At 43.1% G+C, this 16,517-nt stretch overlaps 1 protein-coding gene across 4 annotated transcripts in view; it reads right to left on the bottom strand.

Moving 5' to 3' along the window:
* The window catches only part of SEMA6B (semaphorin 6B), a 1,880,978-nt gene that overhangs the window by 888,779 nt on the left and 975,682 nt on the right, over positions 1–16,517 (bottom strand). For all 4 annotated transcript variants that reach the window (XM_073594847.1, XM_073594838.1, XM_073594868.1 and 1 more), the window contains one exon: positions 5,656–5,746. In XM_073594847.1, coding sequence (XP_073450948.1) covers positions 5,656–5,746 — 91 coding nt within the window. The remainder of the gene's footprint in view (positions 1–5,655; positions 5,747–16,517) is intronic.

Genomic DNA, 16,517 nt, shown 5'->3' with positions numbered 1-16,517 from the left:
TTTGATTTAGTATAAATTTCCGTAACGTTTTGCGGTCGAGTATTTCTAGAAGTAACTTCCTAGTTTACGTGAGTTCCAGGTAGGTGTCTTGTACTTGTGACTGTTTGTGGGCTAGTTCTAGTCTCCTTATTTTGTTGGTTAGTTCTAGTAGTGTTGTCTGTTGTGCTTTTTTCCGGCTAGCTTTAAGTGTTAAAAATTTCCCTCGGATGACATACTTGTGTGCCTCCCAAAGGGTATGAGGTGCTGTCTCGGGGTTATCATTCTCCTGAAAGTAATTACATAGGCTGGTGAGGATGTAGTTAATATCACTTTCTGATGTGAGGAGTGAGGAATCCAGTCGCCAGATTTTCGTGACCAAATTTCTTTCTGGAAATGTTAGGGAGAGGGTAATCGGGTGGTGATCTGAGAAGAGTAAGGGTTCAATGGTAGCGGATTTTAAGAAGGGGAGATCTTTTTGAGAGAGAAAGAGGTAATCTAACCTAAAATACTTAATATGGGGTGCAGAGAAGAAGGTGTAGTCTTTCTCTTTTGGGTGCAAGGTGCGCCATGTATCGTGTATGAGGAGTTTTTGCATTTGTGTTTTAATTTGTCTTAGTGCTCTGTAAGGCAGGGTTGTGGATCCAGATGATGAGTCTTAGAGGGGTTATAGTGTCACATTAAAATCGCCCCCAAGGATTCTAATCCCTGACGGGAAGCCAGCAAGGATGGTTGTGATAGATCAAAAGAAACTTACCTGAGCAGTGTTGGGGCTATAAATATAGGCTAAAGTGAATGATGCCCTTTAAGAATAGGTAGCAACCCTCTGGGTCTATGAAGGAGTCTGTCAATTGCCAGTGAAGGTTTTTAGAAAGCAAATTCAAGACTCCCTTCGCTTTCGCTAATGAGTTGGTAGCATGGAAGGATGTTGGGTACATATAGTTTGTGAGTTTAGGGATGTTGTTCGTGCAAAAGTGAGTTTCTTGTAGAAACGCCACGTCCGCCTTTAATTTAGACGTCGTGTTTAAGATTTGATTTCGCTTTTTAGGGATGTTTTGAGAAACCACTTTAAGTGTGGTGTGTTGCAAATTAGAGTTTGGGGTTACCATGGTGTTTGGGCTTTATAGAGTTATTGGATTAGGCACGTAGTGGATCAGCCTTTTAAATACATGGCTGATGTGAGTAGGTGGAGTCTGTGGGGGGTTGGGAGCCCTTGAAGATTCCTCAGTCGTTAGGGTGAGGGATGCTGCGGTGGAGACCAGAGGAAGCAAGACCCAGGGAGGAAGAAAAGGAGGGAGATGGAGGAAAGAGTAGGAAAAGGGGATGGGACAGATAGAGAGAGGGAAGGAGGTTAGTAGTGTGGGGGATGTTGGTGAGGAAGAAGGTGTAGTAACCGGAGGTATGTGTAGTTCAGCTACCTTACCCTGATGGAGGTTGTGAAGTCCGGTATGGGTCAACGGTGGTAGTCACTATCCCGTTGTGTGAGGGAGTGGAAAGTGTCCGAGTGTAGGTCTATAGAATGTCTAGTCCATAGGAGGTCATCAAAGGTCTCTGTAAATTGTGGAGTGGGAGCCTACTTTGTGGCAAAAGAGAGAGGTTAGGGATCTCAGACCAGTGTCGTGGTATCACAAACAATCAACATTCTAAACAATATAAACAGTATACTTTAGGCTATGTACGGAGAAAATATTGTTCTATGATGGTGGACTTGGGGAGATAACCGTCATGAGAGCAAACAGTTTGGAACAGGAAGAACTGTATACAACAGGTAAACATATCTTAGTAAATCGGACTTATTGAAGTAGTATACCTTGTCTTGAATAGGTGAGGTTAGTACTTTGCCTTGGGGATTTTATGAAGGCACTAGGAGCGTGAGGGGGAGGATTTTTGTAAAGGCAGGCTCGCAATGGTCTGGAGAGGTAGGTTGACTTTGGGGAGGGGGAATGAGGAATCAGTGAGATATAGGTCTATGAACTGATCAGAAGTTGGACAGTTCAGGGGTTAAGACAGTACCTCACCTCATATAATCGTGCTTTCCAATAGTGGCCTTATGCTGAGTAATATATCACTCATCAGTGAACTAGTTACTTAGTAGCGACCTACAAGTATACGATGGTTAGGATATACCTCAGTAGTGTTAGTCCAAGGATTATTAGATTAATAGTATATATCCACATTTTGGAGGGCCGTCCCACATGAAGGTCTCTAATGTGGGCACATTGTGTGTTAAGGTGGTGTTCAAGGAGAGGGGTAGTCTCCATGTGGGATGGGCCTCTCCTTCACAGGTATATGCAGCAGGTAAGAATTTATTAAGAAAAAGGAGTAAAAATAAGAGAGAACAACAGATGCAAATAGAAACAAAATTGAATACAGCTGGTTATGAACCTTGTGTATACCCGTATCATGTACTCGTTCCATATTGGTGGTACAACTCCTTTAGCCCTGAAGAAGAAACCTGGGTATGGGGGGGAGGGGAAGGGAAGGAGGGGGGAAGGTGGGTCAGGAGTGGGGGGGTTAGAAGGGGGGATGGAGAGTAAAGGGTCCCAGGAGGTGTTGATTACAACAAAGGAGAGTCAAGCTTGGTTTGGAGGAGATCTGTCCCATGTTGTCATCTGAAGGCTGATTTCAGGCTAAGGGTGGGATAAGGGCACAACTGGATCGTAGGGCAGCCAGTTACTCGTTCAGTTACTGTTCCATTTGTGTTGGATTCAGCTTGTTGACGCATGTTAGGGGTAGGATACGTTAGATTCTGTGGAGGAGGATCTTCTCTCCAGAAGGATAATTTTGTTGGTGAACCAGTATGATGGGAGAGTGTATGTGATCCTCAGGAAGTTCTACAGTTTTAAAGAAGCAGCAATGTCTATCTATAATGGGTGGGTAGGTCTGAGCAGCATGCTAAGAAGGCCATTTCAGTTCGGGTTTGAGATGAGGGTGAGTTTGTTAACCTGTCCTGGATAAATGGGGCGGGGGATAAGGATGGGGGATGCCTGGAAAAGACGGCGGCTCTGAATAGGAATTATGCCGTCGTCGTGGGTTTGTAGGGATGTCATTGAGACCTGACCGGCCTGGCCCGCCTGTGAGCGGGGGATGCCGTTGGGCTTTGGCGATCTCTATCCCTCTGATCCCTTTGAGGAAGTGGTCTTGGGGAGGATGATCTACGCCTTCTGATGTGAAAATCATCTCTTACCGGTGTGGCATCCATAGAGCTGGTTCTCTGGAAATGGGGGGTATGGAAGGCTTTGTACCAATCTTGGAGCTCGATGAGTGGTATTTGTAGTGTGCTGCAGAACCCCCTGAGATCTTCCGGGACTTTCAGATTGGCAGTGCGTCCAGCAGCTGATGCAGACAGGCAAAAGGGGAATTTCCAGGGGTACTAGATCCCTTTATGGCGTAGTAGATCGAGCAGCGGGCGCAGGTCTCTTCTGTTTTGTAAGGTTATGGCAGACAGTTCCTGGAATATCTTGATCTCTGCTCCCTGGTATAGCAAACTGCGGCGATCTCTGGCTCTTCTCAGGATGTCTTCCTTTAATCTGAAATTCACTAGACAGCATATCACATTCCTGGGAGGATCTGTGTCTCTGCCTCTGGGTTTGAGAGCCCTGCGTAGATGCTCACATTCTATGGGGGTCTCAGGGGGTCTGCCTAGCAGATCGTTGAAAATCTGGATTGTGGCTTGCACTAGGTGATTCTGTTCTACGGATTCGGGTACACCTCTTACCCGTAAGTCATGGCGGCGTCCGCGATTATCCAGATCCTCCATATGCCTATGTAAGTCTCTGAGTTGACTGTTGTAGGCCTGTGATGATTGCTGCAGCTGTTGTACTGCGGTGTCATGGCGGGTTGTTGTATCTTCCAGGTCATCAATCCGCATATTCATCGATTGGATATCTCTCCTGAGATCTGTAATTGCAGCTGCAAAAGATTCCTTTATGTCTGCTGCTACTGATTTGAGGTCACTCATATTTAGTGGGCGAGTGGCAGAGGGGCTCTCCATGCGCTGTCACCCCTGTGTGCCTGATCAACACATTTGGGGGGGTCGTGATGTGCACCTGCAGATAATCTTCTATCCACACTGGACGGTAATATAGTCCGGGTATGTTTTGTTCTCTGAACAAAGCAGAATATGGATTCAAGAACAACGGTAACAATGGGAGTCTTTGGGTGCGTTATGGTCAGACAGCGTCCATGATTTTGAGACCAGCCAGTCTAGCTGAAGATGATAGCTTACAGAGACAGGGGGTGGGAAATCATACATGCTGCCCATGCCCAGACACGCCCATAAGACTCCCCTAGTCATTGTTCATTGGTTGTTGTGTAACCCCTCCTGTTTGAAGGAATGTCTGTGCTTGATTGGTCGATTGTGAAACCATGAGGCTCTATTGTTTATATGAATAAAGTTTGCTCCCAGGATGAGAGCAGGGCAGTTGGTTTGAGCGATGGAGCTAACAACATCAAAAAGGTGACTATGTCTGTTTATTGGGGTAATGCGAGAGACACGGGTTGTTTAAAGATGCATTATACTGAAAAGCCGGAAGGGTGCTTAATAGCGCAAAAGAGTATGGTGGTTTATCCACGACATGAGTTGTGGCAAAGAACAGAGAACCCGTTACCAACCACCTCCTCAAGGGGTTAGCTCTACATGTTCAAAACGTATTTATGAACATTTAGCATAAGCCATTATCTAACATAGCTTTGACTGCCAATCACACCATTCACATGATCAGAATTCCTGCCTCCAACCTCTTGGCATTTAGAACCTCTAATGCCGTGTACACACGAGTGGAATGTCCGACAGAAAAAGTCAGACGGGAGCTTTTCATCATATATTCCGATCATGTGTATGCCCCATCAGACTTTCTACGTCGAAAATTCTGACGGACCTAGAAAGAGAACGTGTTCTAAATTTTTCCGACTGAACCAATTCCTATCTGGAAAACCGATCGTCTGTATGCTGTTCCGACATACCATAAACGACACATGCTCTGAAGCAAGTATGAGACGGAAGCTATTGGCTACTGGCTATTGAACTTCCATCTTCTAGTCCCGTCGTACGTGTTGTACGTCACCGCGTTCTGGACGGTCAGAATTTGGTGTGAGCGTGTGTATGCAAGACAGCTTTAGCGGGATTCCGTCGTAACTCCGTCAGAAAAACCTTCAGTTTATTCCGACGGGAAAACCGGTCGTGTGTATAGAGCATTAAAGAGCCAGGAGGCTGTGGCGGGAAGGGGTTAAAGCTGAACTCTTGGATAAGCATATATTGTTTAAACACAAGAGATGTGTTATCCTACTTATGATTAGAAAGTAGTGGCTAGTATGCTAGTATGCATCGGGAGCTTTCCAGTACCTGCTGGGTGTGTGCAGGCAGCACACGCCCAACACAGTAATGTGTTTACATAGGGCTGCATATATGCAACATTAAATCCCACCCGCCAGTAGCCTGCATATACTGTATGTATACGGCCAACAGAAAGAGGTTAAGCACTAACAAGAAAAGGAGGGAGCGGTGGGTAAACCTAGTTTGATGAAACTCGAATTATAGATTCTTTAATATACTGTACATTCTTTGTTATATAAGCTGAGGGTACATTTGCATGACATTTAAAACATTCAGTTTAATATGCTAAAATGTTAAATGTAAAAGAGACAGAATTCAAAGGGTAACATTTTTACAGGGCTTACCTGCAAAGAGAGCAACATTTCCATGTTTTGGATCATAAGGACATCGAGCCATCCCACTGAATGATTCCCCTACTTGTTCGAGCGTATCCAACTGAGGAAGACATAATTTATGTGAAATGCTACATATCCATTCATTTACTTTGTATGAATACTTTTTTTAAAGAGACACTCCAATTAAAGAAACAATGATTCCCCAGAGTTTTCCCTTTCATCCAATTCCCCAGAGTACTCCTTTTCATCCAATTCCCCAGAATTCTCCTGTTTGATGAAAGGGAGATCTCTGGGGACTCAGACAAACAGGAGAAATCTGGGGAATCGGACCAAAGGGGGAACTCTGAGGAATCGGACGAAAAGGGGAACTCTGGGGAATCGAACGAAAGGAGGAATTCTGGGGAATCGAACGAAAGGGAGAACTTTGCGGAATCGGACGAAAGGTAGAACTCTAGGGAATGGGACAAAAGGGAGAACTCTGGCGTATCGGACAAAAGGAAGAACTCTGGGGACTCGGAAGAAAGGGAGAACTCTGAGGAATCGGATAAAGGGGAGCACTTTGGGGAATCGGATGATAAGGAGAACTCTGGGGAATCGGATAAAAGGGAGTACTCTGGGGAATCGAACGAAAGGGGGAACTCTGGGGAATTGGATGAAGGGAGAACTCTGGGGAATCGGACAAAAGGGAGTACTCTGGGGACTCGAACGAAAGGGAGATTTCTGGGGACTCAGACAAAGGGGAGAACTCTGGGAAATCGGACAAAAGGGAGAACTCTGGGGACTCGAGCGAAAGGGAGATCTCTGGGGACTCAGACGAAAGGGAGTACACTGGGGAATTGGAGAAAAGGGAGAACTCTGAGAAACTGGACAAAAGGGAGTGCTCTGGGGAATCGAACATAAGGGAGAACTCTGGGAAACTGGACGAAAGGGAGAACTTTGGGAAATCAGACAAAAGGGAGAACTCTGGGGACTCGGATGAAAGGGAGAACTCTGGGGACTCGGACGAAAGGGAGAACTATGGGGATTCGGAAGAAAGGGGAGAAACCCAGAGTTTCTCCCCTTTTGGTCCGACTCCCCAGAGTTTCTCCCCTTTTGGTCCGACTCCCCAAAGTTTCTCCCCTTTTGGTCCGACTCCCCAGAGTTTCTCCCCTTTTGGTCCGAATCCCCAGAGTTTCTCCCCTTTTGGTCCGACTCCCCAGAGTTTCTCCCCTTTTGGTCCGAATCCCCAGAGTTTCTCCCCTTTTGGTCTGAATCCCCAGAGTTTCTCCCCTTTTCGTCCGAATCCCCAGAGTTTCTCCCCTTTTTGTCCGAATCCCCAGAGTTTCTTCCCTTTTCGTCCGAATCCCCAGTGTTGTCGAAATTTTATGAAGATGTATTTAATATGTATTGTCATCATGTCTCCCAGTGTTAGTTCTCCCGCAGCCCACTTTAAAGAGCTGACTGGGGCAGACTGACACTGGTTGAGATCCGTCTGGTAGTGAAAAGCTCCTTGGGGATATAGAGATTTGCAGAGTGGGGATATGTCTGCCAGCGAAGGGCCCCTGTGCGATGCACAGAACGGTTGTCTGGGGGGGATGTGTTCACTCTGCAAAGACATTATCGGTTTTCAAACACAAAGAGAAATGAGAATCCCGCCTATGTTGGACAGAAAGTAGCACTCACCTAATGTATTTCGGGGGTGTAATAAAAAATACTGAAGCAAAAATTAAACAAAATAACAAACTAAAATGACCATAAACACACCCTGAAGAGTTAAACTACATCATTTTATTAGCTATAAATAAGGAAAATACAAAAAGGCAATAAAAATGTCCCTAGATCCCCTATGAATAGACCAAAAAGGAAGTCCCAAAAAATTGGGAACCCTACAATTGGTCTATGACCTCCCAGAGAAAAACCCTTTAAAACAGGTGATCCATGTAGTTAATCACCTCTCACAGTGAGAATGGAAACCTGCAGTCCGTGGATCCCTCCCTCCCCTGATATAGATCACTCCCCTTTTACACCTGTTAATACCCCAGCTAGAGGGCTGAACTGTGAAATTCCTGAAAAGGACATTGTGATTCTGTGAACACAGTAACGTTTACACTATTCCCTGTGGAATGACACAGTTAACCAACCACAGAAAGTAAACAATTTATATTATACACGTCATCACCCGATGGTCAGTCCGTCAGTTAGAGTGAGAAAAACCATCATGGAAAGAACAAGAGACATAGCTGGATGATTAAAATGATACTAAAGCGCTGGTGTGGTTAAGAATTGAAAAAAGAAATATATAATATGTGAAACCGATAACGGTAAACGATAAAGGCTGCAAACCAATAAAAGTGATCACACACTAATGCAATATATATGAACAGGATTGGTGCGCTATTATCAATCTATAATGAAGCACAGTACCCCTCTTACTCGTGAGAAAAACAATAGCAGTGTGTGTAAACTGCTATTCACACAAATAGAAATTAAAATGAATATAAATATAAATATAAAGTGCAATGTATTGTGACATTTCTATACTAAATACTGAAAAAACAATGTTTTTAGATTCTCTGGTGCATTGCTCATGCCCCTAGCACCAGAAAAACAAACAAAGGCGCCTCTAAGTGCAGAAGGTAAACAATTTTAATACCCCAACTGGGTTAAAAACACTTACAAAATAGGAGTGGTTAACAGGCACATCGTGGGTAAGGCTGCATAGGAAGGGGTCACGATGAGAGGAAGCCTTCAGGAGGATGGATGTGGTCACTGTCAGCAGCGGTGTAAAGCACAGGGAGCCGCTGTGAAGCCGGCGTCGTCAGCGTGTGAGGGCTGCGAACCCGGAAGTGATGTCATCCGATGAGCGGCTCTGTGACCAGCCTGAACCGCAAACGAAGGGCCAGAGAGGGGATGTGATGTCATCAATGAGGGACGCGTTTCGGAACCGTCATTCGTTCCTTTCTCAACCTCGGACTAAACTGATGGCTGGGGAAGATTTATGCAAGCACACTGGCAGTGGATTGGCCGGGGGGCGGGGGTAAATACATATGAATGTAAGCGAATACCTGCAACAGCATACTAAAAAACAGAACAATGGAGGAAAATGGAATAAAATAAAATAAAATCAAGGATGGTGATAATAAAAGTTTAAAAACGATCTGTATGACGATCAGAGTGCCTAATATCTAGGACTGACAGATCATAAAAAGTGCATGCACATAACAGATAATCAGCAAATCGGTAACATAGGGGGGGGGGGAAGGGTTTCACATGCATGATATTGGTAACATTGAGATATCATCATATGAAAGTGTGTAAAATGTGGCATGAAAACACCCATAGATTCAAATTAAAACAGGGGGGTATGTTAAAATGAAGGAGTAATGGTGATAATAAAACATCTTTTTATTAAAATTTTTTTAAAAAAGGAGGAGGGGAGCCTAGATAAGTGTGGAAAGGGAATGTATTGTCAAAGTATGGCACTAACTTCGAAGTCCTCGTTTAACCCCCCAGGGGCCAAAACATTTAATAGGAATATCCAATACATTTCTCTGTGGCATAGTCGTCGGTAGCGTTCGGCTGGGGGGAGATCTTTTGGCATTGCCTCAATTACCCATACTCTAAGGCCGCTAGTGGACTTATCATGGACATGAAGATAGTGTTTGGGGACACTGTGATTATCTAGTCCGCCTTCGATGAAGCGACGATGTTCACCAAACCGTTTCCGTAGTGGCCGGATGGTGCGCCCTACATAAAATAGACCACAGGGACAAGTGAGGCAATATATGACATGGTCAGAGGAACATGTGTGGAAACCCTTAATTGGGTATATTTTGCCTTTAACGTGAAAGTCTTTCTGACCATGTGTCACAAACCGACAGGTCTTGCAGAGGGGTTTACGGCACTGATACATCCCAGAAATAGCTAGGAAGGTGGGCATATGGTGACCCGGAGGTGGAGGTCTAGCCCTAAGTTTACTGGTCGCTACCTTGCTCTTGATGTTAGGTGCTTTCCTATAGGCAAATTGAGGTCTATTAGGCAGAGTAGGAAGTAGATGTTCGTCTTGTAGTAGTAAAGGCCAATGTTTTTTAACGATATTTTCCATTTGTTTATGTTGGGTATGGAATTGGGTAATAAATCGTAAATTACTATTGTCAGTGTTTTGGCGTGGATGAGAATGTTCAATAGGCGGTTTACTCTTATATTTTTGATAAGCTGTATCCACAAGGTCAACGGGGAATCCCTTTTCAAGAAATTTTTCTTTTAGGATTAGACCTTCAGTGTCATAATCACTCTTCAATGTACAGTTCTTGTTTAGCCTACAGAACTGACTCTTAGGTACATTGTTTAGCCATAGGGGGTGGTGGCAGCTCTTATAATGGAGGAAGGAATTTCCAGCTGTTGGTTTGGTGAAGTTTTTGGCGTGTATCTCCTTACCTATCCAAAAAAGTTCGAGGTCCAAAAAAGCTAATTTGTTTGGGTCAATGACAGAGGTAAAGGTGAGGCCCATATTATTGGTGTTGCAATATGTTACAAAGTTTGAGAATACTGATACACTGCCATCCCAAATGATGATCACGTCATCTATATAGCGGCCATAAAAAACAATATGGGAAAAAAACGGGTTGTTGTTCCATATATATTGATGTTCCCAGTGCCCCATAGTGAGATTCGCATATGAGGGTGCAAAGTGCGCCCCCATAGCTGTCCCCTGTAGCTGCAGAAAGAAGTTCTCCTCAAATTTAAAATAATTATGTGTAAGACAAAAGGAGGTGGCCTCAACAATAAAGGAAGTTTGCCTTCCGTGACCCCTTCCTATGCAGCCTTACCCACTATGTGCCTGTTAACCACTCCTATTTTGTAAGTGTTTTTAACCCAGTTGGGGTATTAAAATTGTTTACCTTCTGCACTTAGAGGTGCCTTTGTGTGTTTTTCATGTCATTTTAGACCCTGCTTCAAGTCTTTTAAAGTTGCAGCCCTTTTTGCTGAAGATCATCCCTATCCACCAACATTTCTCCTGCTCATTTTGGACTGCCGATCCTTTATAGAGACATTATTTGGACTACAACAGTCCTGTGCGCCCTAGACCACTTTTTATTTCCATTGTTCTCATATGAAGCTAATTTTAGGTTGATGCACGGACTCCTGTATTCAGCTATATATTGTTGGTCTCTTTTTACACATATATTCTGTGTTCATATACCACCTGCTTACATGTGTCTTCACATATGCATATTTTTTATTCCGTCCATGTATATAATTCCACTGCACAGCATTCTTTAATAAATGTTTTAATTCATCAATTTCTCATTTATTATTAATTATTCTTTTTTTTTTTTTTTTTTTTTTTTTTTTTTATTATTATTATCTTTTATTTTTCTAATCTTTCTCCAGTCTTTCGGTTTTCCACCAATTTTCCTTTTTTTTTTTTTTTTTTTTTTTAGTCATGGATTTTCTGTCCGAAATAGATTCTTTAAAGTATTCCAAAATAAATGACATTTTAGCTATCATACCCAAAGGTTTCTTTACACCTACACCACAATTTTCTCATGTAGAATATAAATCTCTCTGCTCACTGTTTCGAAAATTAGAAAGGCTAGTCATCTCTGCTAATCAGCAGTGGTGGGATGAATTCTTTCTTCTTAAATATCTGTCTGCTCATATTACTCCTAGAGGCCTTAGAATTTTAAAAACATGTTCCTTTCTAGACCCAGAGTCACTAAAAGAATGGTCCTCCATATCTGAATTCTGCACCAATAAATGGATCAAAATTATCTCTGCACAGAGACATATCAAATATGAACAATGTCTCCATAAAATAAAAACAGTATTTTCCCACATTGCAGACCTCACCACCCACTTACCTTCCTCATGGCTGTCCATCCTTATCAAATTAACCCATAAGAAGGAAGACATTTTGATAAAACAAAAATTGGGGAAATTTAGCAGAGACTTGAAAGACTATAGTAGTAACAACATTTTCTCCTGGAAATGCTAATCCATCCACAATCTTCCATCCCTCATGGATATTAATCCGTTTGCCCCCATTGTCCCTCGTAAAATATTCCCTTCCAATAAAACATCAATTTCCAATACAGCAGTGGCTTGTGGATTGAGTTTGCAGAATAAGGATATTAATACCACTGCTTTGGCACCCACTTTACCATCCCCTACTGACAGCTCGGGTCTTGTTCAGCCTACACAGGTGACACAAGCTACCCCTACTTCTACTGCACTCAACATCTCTAATGCCCTCCCTTGTCCTACCACTACTACTGACAGCCAACAGAGTACTAGTACTACTGTAAATAATACATGTGTTCCACCCATAATATCCCCTGTTTCTTTGGTATCCTTTGGTTCCAGCTCCTCACTTATCACACCCCTTGCCACCACTCCATCCTCAGAACCAACTGCGGTCCCTTTTTTAGTGTTCGATCTCCCTCGGACAAAACCACAAAAAAGAAAACACGCAGAAGAGGATGTCGAGGCAGAGGCAACAAGCCACACTCCAGACCCCAGCAAAAAGAGAGTACTGTTAAAATCTTCAACCTCTCCTCCCATGTCTTAACTGAAGACGAAATCTCTTTACTCAGTCGAGGTCTAAATTTTGCTCCAACTGCTGCTCCCAACCCTTTCCTTCTCTTCAAAGACCTGAACAAATTTGTCCGTCTCCTTACCCTAAAAAGATTTTTCAATATCCAATCCAATAAACATCGCTTACATGCTGATTCAAACATACTTGAAGTGTCCCACAATACCACTGAGGTCCATACTGACAGTGACCCTTTTTTCATTTTAGAAGAATTATATAATCATCCCTCCACCTTATCCTCTCCCCCAGCAGATCACGAAAATGATTTCGTGCTGTACACACAACATCTGATAACTTCTCCACCCATTCAAAACACCACTTTTAAACCCACATCGGTCTTCTATCCAACCCAGTCTAAAGGCTCATGTATCGATGCATTTTATCGCATCGTTCATGCAGAAATACAGGAACTGTGTAATAATAATAAGAACAAAAATAATAAAAAATTCATTTCCAATCTCACCCATCATGAACAAAGAGCTCTTGACACACTCACCAACAATCTAGAACTGGTTATAAAGAGTGCTGATAAAGGGGGAGGTATAGTGATACAAAATGGAGCTGACTATGTCTCTGAAGCCACCCGACTATTATCTGACACCAATACATATATCAGACTCAATAAAGATCCCTTACCCGTATTCACCATCGAAGCTTCTTCCCTTGTTAAAAAAGCACTGAAGGAAAACATCATCACACAACAAGAGGCCTCTTTTCTAGTTAAAGAAGTACATTTCACTCCCTACTTCTACCACCTGCCCAAGGTGCACAAAGACCTTAAAACACCACCTGGGCGACCGATCGTGGCCTCTATGGATAGCATCAGCAGTGGACTATCACAGTACATAGATCAATTCCTCCAGCCACTGGCCCAATCCCTCCAGTCACATATAAGAGATGGCGTTCATCTGCTGGAAACCTTAACTACCTACTCCTGGGACAAAAATTACCACTGGGCCTCTTTAGATGTTCAATCTCTATATACATCTATACCTCATGAAGTGGGCCTCAATGCCCTACAGTTTTTTCTCTGTCAAGACCCCATGCTCAATCCAAGGCAAGCTTCCTTTATTGTTGAGGCCACCTCCTTTTGTCTTACACATAATTATTTTAAATTTGAGGAGAACTTCTTTCTGCAGCTACAGGGGACAGCTATGGGGGCGCACTTTGCACCCTCATATGCGAATCTCACTATGGGGCACTGGGAACATCAATATATATGAAACAACAACCCGTTTTTTTCCCATATTGTTTTTTATGGCCGCTATATAGATGACGTGATCATCATTTGGGATGGCAGTGTATCAGTATTCTCAAACTTTGTAACATATTGCAACACCAATAATATGGGCCTCACCTTTACCTCTGTCATTGACCCAAACAAATTAGCTTTTTTGGACCTCAAACTTTTTTGGATAGGTAAGGAGATACACGCCAAAAACTTCACCAAACCAACAGCTGGAAATTCCTTCCTCCATTATAAGAGCTGCCACCACCCCCTATGGCTAAACAATGTACCTAAGAGTCAGTTCTGTAGGCTAAACAAGAACTGTACATTGAAGAGTGATTATGACACTGAAGGTCTAATCCTAAAAGAAAAATTTCTTGAAAAGGGATTCCCCGTTGACCTTGTGGATACAGCTTATCAAAAATATAAGAGTAAACCGCCTATTGAACATTCTCATCCACGCCAAAACACTGACAATAGTAATTTACGATTTATTACCCAATTCCATACCCAACATAAACAAATGGAAAATATCGTTAAAAAACATTGGCCTTTACTACTACAAGACGAACATCTACTTCCTACTCTGCCTAATAGACCTCAATTTGCCTATAGGAAAGCACCTAACATCAAGAGCAAGGTAGCGACCAGTAAACTTAGGGCTAGACCTCCACCTCCGGGTCACCATATGCCCACCTTCCTAGCTATTTCTGGGATGTATCAGTGCCGTAAACCCCTCTGCAAGACCTGTCGGTTTGTGACACATGGTCAGAAAGACTTTCACGTTAAAGGCAAAATATACCCAATTAAGGGTTTCCACACATGTTCCTCTGACCATGTCATATATTGCCTCACTTGCCCCTGTGGTCTATTTTATGTAGGGCGCACCATCCGGCCACTATGGAAACGGTTTGGTGAACATCGTCGCTTCATCGAAGGCGGACTAGATAATCACAGTGTCCCCAAACACTATCTTCATGTCCATGATAAGTCCACTAGCGGCCTTAGAGTATGGGTAATTGAGGCAATGCCAAAAGATCTCCCCCCAGCCGAACGCTACCGACGACTATGCCACAGAGAAATGTATTGGATATTCCTATTAAATGTTTTGGCCCCTGGGGGGTTAAACGAGGACTTCGAAGTTAGTGCCATACTTTGACAATACATTCCCTTTCCACACTTATCTAGGCTCCCCTCCTCCTTTTTTAAAAAATTTTTAATAAAAAGATGTTTTATTATCACCATTACTCCTTCATTTTAACATACCCCCCTGTTTTAATTTGAATCTATGGGCGTTTTCATGCCACATTTTACACACTTTCATATGATGATATCTCAATGTTACCAATATCATGCATGTGAAACCCTTCCCCCCCCCATGTTACCCATTTGCTGATTATCTGTTATGTGCATGCACTTTTTATGATCTGTCAGTCCTAGATATTAGGCACTCTGATCGTCATACAGATCGTTTTTAAACTTTTATTATCACCATCCTTGATTTTATTTTATTTTATTCCATTTTCCTCCATTGTTCTGTTTTTTAGTATGCTGTTGCAGGTATTCGCTTACATTCATATGTATTTACTAGTCTTATTGTTATATACCTTGTTGCCCCCGCCCCCCGGCCAATCCACTGCCAGTGTGCTTGCATAAATCTTCCCCAGCCATCAGTTTAGTCCGAGGTTGAGAAAGGAACGAATGACGGTTCCGAAACGCGTCCCTCATTGATGACATCACATCCCCTCTCTGGCCCCTTCGTTTGCGGTTCAGGCTGGTCACAGAGCCGCTCATCGGATGACATCACTTCCGGGTTCGCAGCCCTCACACGCTGACAACGCCGGCTTCACAGCGGCTCCCTGTGCTTTACACCGCTGCTGACAGTGACCACATCCATCCTCCTGAAGGCTTCCTCTGATCGTGACCCCTTCCTATGCAGCCTTACCCACGATGTGCCTGTTAACCACTCCTATTTTGTAAGTGTTTTTAACCCAGTTGGGGTATTAAAATTGTTTACCTTCTGCACTTAGAGGCGCCTTTGTTTGTTTTTCATGTCATTTTAGACCCTGCTTCAAGTCTTTTAAAGTTGCAGCCCTTTTTGCTGAAGATTACCATCCTCTCATCCCTATCCACCAACATTTCTCCTGCTCATTTTGGACTGCCGATCCTTTATAGAGACATTATTTGGACTACAACAGTCCTGTGCGCCCTAGACCACTTTTTATTTCCCTAGCACCAGAAACCTAAGCACAAATAGGTAGGCATAAAATTAGGGTTGTCCCGATACCATTTTTTAAGACCGAGTACAAGTACCGATACTTTTTTCCAAGTACTAGCCGATATCGATTGCCGATACTTTTTTTTAATGTCATGTGATAGTGGCACGTGTGTCAGTAGTTTTTTGTTTTTGTTTCTACAATTTTATTTTTTACAATTTTATTTTTACAATTATTTTTTTTAATTATTTTTTACAATTTTTTAAATGTGTTTTTTACAACGTGTTCTTTTTATAAAGGGGGGGGGGAGTGGACAGTGTCAGTGTGTTTTTTTATTTTATTTTTTACAATTAATTTATTTTTGTTATTTATTGCAATTCTTTTTTTTTTTTTAATTATTATTATTAGCCCTGTTGGGGGGCTTTGGTAAGATATCGGGGGTCTTAACAGACCCCTGACATCTCCCCTTTGAGACAGGGAAAGGGACTGAGGACACATGTTTCCCAGTCCCCTTCTCAGCAGCCTCAGCTGCACTGAAAATGAATGGAGAGGAGACAGAGGCTCCTCTCTATTCATAAACTGAGACATCGTAATCACAGGTTACGATGTTTCAGTTATGTGAATGGACAGAGTCAGTTATCACTGACTGTTCATTCGCAAAAGGAAGGAGCCAGATTTACTGGCTCCTATCTCTGCTCTCCATCCTGAAAGATCGAGGGGGACACGGAGGAGAACGGAGGGGGACAGAAAGGAGGAGAATGGAGGGGGACAGAAAGGAGGTGGACACGGAGGAGAACGGAGGGGGACAGAAAGGAGGGGGACACGGAGGAGAACAGAGGGGGACAGAAAGGAG

Source organism: Aquarana catesbeiana, linkage group LG01 (genome assembly GCF_042186555.1).
Source record: "Aquarana catesbeiana isolate 2022-GZ linkage group LG01, ASM4218655v1, whole genome shotgun sequence".
In the NCBI taxonomy this organism is placed as follows: Eukaryota; Metazoa; Chordata; class Amphibia; order Anura; family Ranidae; genus Aquarana; species Aquarana catesbeiana.
The sequence above is the reverse complement of the archived record's forward strand: the minus strand, read 5'-3'. Positions and strand labels throughout refer to the sequence as shown.